We start from the raw sequence: 9,715 nt of genomic DNA, 5'->3' as shown, positions 1-9,715 counted from the left end.
ACAGTGAGGTTATAATAAGAAAAAATAAATTGGGTGGCGCAACAGTCCGTTCAGAACTAGGGCCTAGTGACTTACAACTCTCTACCATTCATGTGTGCGAGTACTGTTGTCAGGAATGGAAGGGACCTACAATTTTAGGCCGAATCTGAACGGCAAGTTTGAGAAAGCACTTTTTCATGACAAGAATTACTCTTTAAGGATTTGTCAATTCCTCGCAATAGGCAATACCCGCGAAAATTATTTTTTTTTATTATTAAAGTGGCACAGGTAGGGATTGAACCCAAGACCCCTTGCATGACAGTCCAACGCACTAACCATCATACCACGGATAATACCTTTAGTTAAATAAAGAATTGATATACTGCTTACATTTAAAGCAAATGATAAGAATACATCGAATTGTTGTTTGTCATCTATTCCTGATTGTGTTTTAGAGGCGTTTAAAGTTAAAGTCTAAATTCTTAAGGGCACAAATAAAAACGTTATCAGTTTGAGTTGAACCCCAGACTATGTTTTATAAACTTTAATGTTTGTTTTTCCTACGAATGTATATGTTATATTTTATGATTATGGAATGCATCGATTTGATATCAGCTTAAATGAAGTCCTTGCTCAAGGCCGTGGTCATGATTTCTATTCAGTTAGAAACACGCACTTTTCTAAGGTTCCTTCAAATTTTATAAAAAAAAACCAGCTGACTAGAGTCACACAAAAATACTCTCTCAGGACCCCACGACCTTTTAAAGTAAATTTGAAAATGAATACATAATCATTAATATGTCGATCCTATCTGAAAACACCAAATTCTAATGTTGTAAAGTTTAAGCCCTACGCCTTTGCATATACTCGTATGTAGCTTGTATTTGTAAATATTTAAAATTCTCATTTCAAGAAAACCTCATATCTTTTACTTTAAAAATTGCTTTCCAGCTCACTTTAAATTCATGATGTCCTTTTTTTTTATTCTCCACTTCCAAGGCGCAACAACAACAAAAAAGAAGATTTCATTTTATGGAGCAAGAAATTTATATATATTCACACTAAAATGTGCTGCCAATATTAACAATCATAAACATAAGCTCAAACCAACATCATCAAAATGAAAAAGACCAAAATAAAAATGAAAATAAAAGATATAAATACATAAATATGAATGGTGTTCATCAATAATTAAAGTGCGTCAAGTCTCAAGTATCCTTATTTGCTTTTTGAGTATCGTTTCTTATAGCATTTTCATTTCCCGGTTCCTTGAGCTGTTATTATTATTATTATTATTATTTTTTTTTTGTTAAATCTATTTCTTCACTTTCGCTCGCTGCTATGTTGTATATCGTTTGCTGCTGACGCTGAGCCTTGATACTCTGTGGGAGTCCTTGCTGTTTTGTTTTTTTTTTCATTTTTCTTATAATGTTGTTGTTAACTTGTCTATTTGCTTAACAGCTTATGTTAACAAAACGAGAATTTGAAAAGCCGCCATTATTCAGGATTATTACTCCTAGGCAGAAGGAAACATTCATAAGTTTCTCAAGGATCTACTTATATCTATTTTCATTTTTTGTTGTATATGTCCTTTCCTATCACATTCGCAATGGTGTCGGTTGTGGTGGCGTAAGCGGTGGCGGCGGCGGCGGTGGTGACGCCGGCTCCTACTTGAGGGCATTATATAATTTCTTTCCTCTTCACCTTTTGTAGATCTTTTTTGGGTTTTCTATTATCTTGTAAATTTTCACAAAAAAGAGGAAGAAGAAGAAAATGAGGAGAGAAAGAAAAATGAGAAAAAAAAGTGATATTAAAAGTTATTCCCTTGGGGATTTAAGAAAACGGATTTCCATTTGGTTTTAGTGTTGCCAAGATAAAAAACATGAGGTCTTTTTCGATATGGAATTCCTTACTGAATTAACAAAGAAAGTAGGACTTATTTTATGATTTCTGTAAATTTGATAAACGTATGTCTTTGGTGCTGGAGTTGGAAAACAAAAAAATATTTGTTTCAATAATCACTGAAGAAACTATGTCAGTTATAGAATCTATAGAGTCAGATGTCACACTTGGCATCGCAACCAGCTGATGATTAAGTTTAATTTTATATCTATTTGCATGTCTTTCTTTCCATTTTAATTTATCATTTCCGGTTGTTTGTAGATTTAGTAATAGATTTTCTAATTTGCAAAAGACAATTATAGGGATATGAGACGAAAAATTAGCTGGATAGGTCTTTGAATAAAAATAAAAATAATTTTGATAATACCTATCACACAGCTTGTCGTATTCCATTTCAACATCTACCCGCTCTTATAGAAAAACCCTTGAGTTATATTTTTATACATATGTATGTTAAAACAAAAAATTGCGTATACGCCCTAACGAACAAGGTAAGAGTTTGATCTCTATATCTGGTTTGTTTAGTTATTTTCTTAAGGCAATTACTAATTGTTTATTAAATACGTTATATGCATAATGTGTGTATTTCGTTTTAAGCATTAAACACAAAAATATTTAGTGACTTATAAGGTCTATTGTAAGACAAAATGGTAGAGAGTTTAGGATTTTTGTTAAGGGTGCCAAGCCAATTTTCTTTTTTTGTATGTATTTATTTTATCAAACAGAGTTTTAATCTTTTACAGACTACATAGAAAAATAAGTATAACAATTAATTCAATACAAAACAACAATTTTTGTTTTAAATTGTTTCTCGTAAGAAACATAGTTAATCCAAAAACGCTTATTATAGACCCTGTTAAAAGCAATTACAAAAGATTGAGAGACTGAAATTCACTAATAGGTACTTACAATTTCACAAATAGTGACAATTGATCTTATTAACACCTAATAATATCTGTAACGAACATTAATTAAAAATATGACCGACGAACTTCTAAATAATGAAAACCTAGTAGGAAACATCTCATACTATGGCAATTAGGAATCAACGTTAAGAGGAAGATCGCTTTGGGTAGACCAATCAAATAAACTACTTAATTCATGCTGAAGAAGAGAAATATCAGATCGTTGGCATTATCTTTTCTTAGCATTTGGAATGCTTAAGTGGGAATATCATTTATAAATATGAACAATAGTAAAGGTGAAAAAACGCTTCCTTGGGGGAGCACCTGACATTACCACCACAAGTTCTGATATAATATCTGTTGATTTTGACAATTTTATAAATGGACTGAATTTATTATAAAACGTTGAATGGAAACCAAAATTTGACAAATTCGATAAAAGAATTAAATTATCATAAACACTATCGAAAGCTTTCGAAAAATCTGTATAAGTTCCATCACATCAATTTTTCAAACAACTTTGGAATTGTAAAAATCTTACAAATTGGACGATAATGACTTAACTCATTTTTCGAGTCTGACTTAAAAATTGGTGTCAAATATGAATGCTGCATTTTTATTTGGTTTAGGTATTTCGAGAAACATTTAAGTAAGCATTGTATTTGAATTTATAAGCTTTGGCTTCGCCGTTAGCTCGACTAGCAACTTAAATATTTTCTTTTCAACTTTGTTTTAAATTTCAGTTTTAATTATATAGTTATGTCACAGACATACACCACCACCATACCTACAATATCACTTAACGTGATGGACGGATATAGCCATAGAGCTATCGGCGCCGTCCAATATAAACAATAACTTCCGTCAATGACCAGTGACAAAAATCTTAAACAGATAAAAATTCTTCCCAGCGAGTAACATAAACAATTACTCGCTGTAAACATAAATGTGCTGATTCGCACATCTTATCGATTGTGTCACCATCATTCCCGTTAGATCATGTATTGATCGTATATCAGAATATTAGAATGGGGATGATCGGTTGGTTATAAATAAGCCTGTAACAGTCGATGAGTCGTCTATTTCATTCATAACTTCGTATAAGCCTATGGTTTCCCCCGACCCACGGTAAGGGACCAGAAGCTTCAATAAATTAATCTTTAAAACTGTAATTAAGAAATAATTGTCTCCGCGTAAAAATTTATAAAGTTTAAATAAAAAGTCTAAAAGACTAAATAAAAAAATTTCGTGTTGTGTTTTTTATTATTTGAAACTCCCGAGTGGACGGGAGTATAAATGGTTTTTTTTACCTTAGCGGGTAATTAAAGACATAACTGGCGCAGTCGGAAACGGGCTCCTTAAAACCGAACGGAAAAACGAAAAGTGAATAAACCGAAAATAAAAGTGAATAGACCAAAACTAACATAAAAAGTGGGAAATAATAATAAAAAAAAAATAAATAAAAATAAATACAAAAAAAAGAAATATTAATAATGAAAAGTGAAAAATAAAATTAAAAAGTAAAAATGTAAAATAAATTTTACTACTATACTAATAAAATAATAGTGCATTAAAAAAAAAATTAAAATTGAAGGAATAAATAAATAAATTAAAGAAGTAAAAATAAAAAAAAAAAGGAAATTTTACGATAAGCAGTGAAAATAATTAGAAAAAAAAAAAAGAAGAAAGAAAATTGTTAGTGACAAAACAAAATGAAAGGAAAATTTTAGTGATAATAAATACCTAACTAATAAAAAAAAAAGAAAGAAAAAAATAAGAGATTATAAAAAAAAAAAAATAATAATAATAGAACTACTGACAGTACCTAGTAAAAAAAAAAAAAATAAAAAAAAAAAGACAGTAACGTGAAAAATCAACTGTAAATCAACTATAAATCATCTAATCAACTATAGACCAACTTTAAATCAACTTTAAATCAACTGTAAATCAACTGTAAATCAACTAAAATCAACTTTAAATCAGCTGTAAATCAACTATAAATCAGCTATAGATCAACTGTAAATCAATCAACTTTAAAGTAGCAGACAGTTATGAATAAGTAAAGTAAGAATTATGATAAATACAAATTTTTGTTCATATTAAAAAAAAAAAAAAAAAATTATATAATATTATTTTTATGCAATAATCCGTATTAAGTATATCAGTTTACCACAGTGTTTGTCTAGTATAAAAGAAAAGAAGATAAATAAATAATAAGAATACCTACCTACAAAAAAAAAAAATAAAACAAAATGAATTTCTTAAAAACCCCAGATCTACTCAAAACTTTACCAGAATTTACTGGTAAACCAACAGAATTGGAAGAATTCGTGAGATCCGCGAATTTGGTGTGGAATGCACTGAGCACAATAGAAAACGCACCATTGCAATTGTGGTTGCAAGTTCTTAGAAACAAGATCAAAGGTAAAGCTTCAGATAGATTACGCCTCTACGGCAATCCAGATACCTGGGATGGAATTAAAGACATACTTTATAGACATTTTCAAGATCACAGGGATGAAAGAACTCTCTATAATCAATTAAGTTTGATAAGACAAACTAGTAGCTTGTCTAAGTTTTACGATGATATTTTAGATATCATCACAACGCTTAACGCACGAGTCAGACAAAACGAAGACAATTTAGAAATACGTAATAGAATGATACGAAGAAATATTAAAGAAGGTTTGGAAACCTTCGTAAAAGGCTTAAGGGATCCTTTTAGAACAATAGTTATGTCCAGAGATCCGGACACTTTAGAAGAAGCGTACGAAATTACACTTAGTTTAGCAGAAGCTAGTAGATCGTCTACAATAAATTTTAATAATAACCAACAACGGGTCAACAGAAATAATTATAACAATAACAATAATAATAACTATCAAAATAGGTACAACAATGGAAATTCAAATAATTATTACCAAAACCGAAACAATAACAATAATGATTTTTGGAATAGAAACAACGACAATAATAACATGAACAGAAACAATAATTACAATAATAACACGAATAGAAATAATAATTTTAACAATAATAATTCAAATAGAAATAACAATTTCAACAATAATTTTAATAATAGAAACAATTTCGAAAATAATTCTTTTAGGTATAGGAATAATAATTCTGGACAACAGAGAACAGTTAACGGGGGCGAACCAATGGATGTTGATCCAAACCCATCTACTATTCAAAGGGGTTTGAATAGAAACCAGAATAATAGAAATTTTAGACCAAATGAGGTCTATTGTCAGGAAAATTTTCGGCCAGAAGCCTCGGATTAAGTACGTTACCGTATGTAGAAGTAAAAGTAAACGAAAATAAGAATTTAAAAATGTTAGTAGATACTGGATCTTCAAGTTCCATACTTAGTCCAGAAGGTATAAATAAGAGAAAAATTATAGATATAGAACCTAGAGTAGCAAAATCTTTTAGTGGTAACACAACAATTAATCAAAAAGTTGAAATGACTTTATTCGAAGAATTCGGGTTAGATTACCCAGTAGTAACATTTTATTTGCATAAATTTCATGATTATTTCGACGGGATAATCGGAAACGATATACTTAGTGAACACAAAATAATTGTAGATTATGGGAAAGGAGAACTTAAAAGAGGACATTTTAAATTAAAAATGGAATTTAAACCAATAGTAAGGACATATGAATATGAGTTAGAACCAAGGCAGATTATTTGCGTTGAAATCCCCGTAGATAAAAAACGTGGTAACATACAAATATTAGAACGAAACTTAGGTAATGTTGAAGTCTTAGACGACGTATACTGTTCTAAGAAATGGTTGGCAAAGTTAACGTTGAAAAACAAAACAAACCACCCTCTAACTTTTAGAGTTCGACAACCTTTAAAAGCCAAACGGCTTTACGGTCCAGAGAAAGATATTTGCTTAGCAGCAGAAGAATCTCTAGATGTCAACTTAGCAGTTGACCAGTTTCCTAATATGCAACCAAATAAATATGATGAGGTAAAAGGAAAAGAAAGAGAAAATGAAACAAAAAAGATAGGCAAACAGCCAGATAAAACTAAGAAGAATATTAAAGGTAAAAAACCTAAGTTCAAAAGGACAGGCAAAAAGCCGCAAATAAACTATGAAAATAACGAAAATAACGAAAAGACAGAAATACTTAATGAAAAAGTAAATAAGAATAAGGAAGAAATAAATTATTGCAGAATAGATGCACAATCAGAAAATATTAATGATCTAATGTCACAAGTAGAATTAAATCACTTAGATAGTGAGGAAGTAGAGCAACTGGAAGATATTCTAACGGAATATGCAGATGTATTTAAGAGAGATGGGCAAAACCTTACTTTTACGAATAAGGTAAAACATGAAATTAAAACTACGGACGAACGACCTGTATATGTAAAAAATTATAGACATCCCTATGTTCACAAGGAGGAAATTCAAAAACAAATAAAGGAAATGTTAGAATCAGGAATAATTAGACCAAGTAGTTCACCATGGTCCTCACCAGTTTGGATAGTGCCTAAGAAAGATGATTCATCAGGAAATAAGAAATGGCGATTAGTCATAGATTTCAGGAAAGTTAATGAAAAAACTATAGACGATAGGTATCCAATACCAAACATACAAGAAATATTGGAAATGTTAGGCAAATGTTCCCATTTCACCACACTCGATTTAGCATCGGGATTCCACCAGATTGAGGTAGATAAGCGAGATATCAAGAAAACAGCCTTCACGGTTAATAATGGTCATTACGAATACACGAGAATGCCATTTGGGTTAAAAAACGCGCCCGCGACATTTCAACGCGTAATGGATGCAATTTTAAAGGACTTAATAAATGTCATATGTTTTATTTATATGGATGATATTATAATATTCTCCCAAAATCTCATTGAGCATACTCAAAATCTACGAAAAGTTTTTGAAGCACTAAGAAATGCTAATTTAAAAATTCAAATAGAAAAAAGCAAATTTCTTAAAGAAGAAGTAGAGTTCCTTGGTCACGTTGTGACTAGAGATGGTATTAAGCCAAATCCACGGAAAATAGAAGCGGTTGAAAATTACCCAATCCCAAAAACACAGAAACAGATTAAACAATTTTTAGGATTACTCGGATATTATAGGAAGTTTATTAAGGATTTTGCAAAAGTAACAAAACCAATGACAGAAAAGTTAAAGAAAGGTCAAAAAATTGATATAAATAACGAAAGATATTCAAAATGCTTTAGAGACTGTACAAACATGCTAACATCAGAACCAATTCTAGCATACCCAGATTTTAGTAAACAATTCTTGTTAAGCACAGACGCATCTAATTATGCAATAGGAGCTGTGTTATCTCAAATTCAAGAAGGATTAGAACACCCTTTATGTTACGCAAGTCGAACATTGAACGATCACGAGAAAAATTATTCAACAATAGAAAAAGAACTATTAGCCATAGTTTGGGCGACAAAATACTTCAGGCCATACCTTTACGGTACAAAATTTAAAATTCAAACAGACCATAAACCTTTGAAATGGCTTATGAATTTAAAAGAGCCAAACAGTAAATTAGTAAGGTGGAAATTACAAATGGAAGAATTTGATTACCAAGTAGACTATAAACCAGGTAAAATAAACAGTAATGCAGATGCTTTAAGTAGAATACCCCTTGAAATAAATCATGATGAAATAATAACAACTGACGCTACAATTCATAGTGCTAGTGAAGATGACCATGGGTACATCCCAATATCAGAATCTCCATTAAATTTATTCAAAAATCAATTTATCATAGAGAAACTTAGAAGTGGAGCTAATCAAATTAGGACTAAAAATATTTTTAACAAAATTAGGAAGACAATAAAGTATAAAAATTTTACAGAAATAGATATCATTCAAATTATAAAAAATCATTTTAACCCTAAAAGCACCAATGCTATATACGTGGAAGATCTCCAATTATACCTTCAAATACAAAATGTGTTTAAAAACCATTTCCACAGATCAAAAAGATTTAAAATATTAAGGTGTACAAGAATTTTAAAAGATGTAGAAAATGAGCAAGAGCAAGATGAAATTATTGTAAATTTACATAAGGAAAACAATCATAGAGGCATAACAGAATCCTTTGAACGTATTAAACGCGAATATTTCTTTCCAAATATAAAAGAAAAACTAACAAGATACATAAATAATTGCGAAATATGCCAAGTCGAAAAGTATGACAGAAACCCTTCAAAACCAAAATTTGAAAGCACAGAATCACCAAAAAATCCTTTAGATATCATTCACGTAGATATTTTCTTTTTGCAAAAAGGTAAACCCATAATAACAATTATTGATAAATATAGTAGATTTGCACAAGCATACGAACTACAATCTAGAAATTCAATACATTTAAAAGACGCTATCCTCAAATACATAAGTACATTCGGCAAACCAAAACTAATAGTTATAGATCAGGAAAAGGCAGCAACTTCAATAGATTTTCAGGAATTTTTAAGAAATGAAAGAATAAATTTGCATTTCACAACAATAAGTAACTCAAACTCAAATTCTCCAGTAGAAAGATTCCATTCAACAATTTTAGAACATTTAAGAATATTAAAAAATCATAATAATATCACAACAGATGAAGCGTTACCAAGAGCAATTTTTGCATATAATAACTCAATTTGTAGTGCAACAAAATATACACCGTTTGAATTATTTTATAGGAGAATACCAGAAGCATTAGAAGAAAAAGCTTATTTAGACACATGTGAAAAGAAAAATAAAGTAATAGAAAAACGAAATATAAACAGAAATGATCCTAATGAATACAAAGAAAAAGACAGATTGTATCATAAAATAAGGTACTCAAGAAAGCTACAACCAAGATTTAAAAAATATTATACACAGAGAAATAATAAAGTAACAGTTTTCGCCACTAATAATAAACAATACCATAAAT

General features: G+C 30.0%; 1 protein-coding gene across 1 annotated transcript; it reads left to right on the top strand.

Moving 5' to 3' along the window:
* Positions 1 to 4,633: 4,633 nt before the first annotated feature.
* Positions 4,634 to 6,542, top strand: LOC129953856 (putative uncharacterized protein DDB_G0286901). Its single transcript, XM_056067363.1, has one exon. The coding sequence runs from the start codon at positions 5,039 to 5,041 to the stop codon at positions 6,068 to 6,070; it is 1,032 nt and encodes a 343-aa protein (XP_055923338.1). The 5' UTR covers positions 4,634 to 5,038; the 3' UTR covers positions 6,071 to 6,542.
* The last annotated feature ends 3,173 nt before the right edge of the window (positions 6,543 to 9,715 follow it).

The sequence above is a fragment of the Eupeodes corollae genome, chromosome 1, assembly GCF_945859685.1.
Source record: "Eupeodes corollae chromosome 1, idEupCoro1.1, whole genome shotgun sequence".
Classification (NCBI taxonomy): Eukaryota; Metazoa; Arthropoda; class Insecta; order Diptera; family Syrphidae; genus Eupeodes; species Eupeodes corollae.
Note: the sequence above shows the minus strand (reverse complement) of the source record. Positions and strands in the feature narration are given on the sequence as shown.

Bases quoted from the DNA above. Each gene is read 5' to 3' on its own strand.
- LOC129953856 (XM_056067363.1), top strand. From the start codon at position 5,039: ATGAATTTCTTAAAAACCCCAGATCTACTCAAAACTTTACCAGAATTT.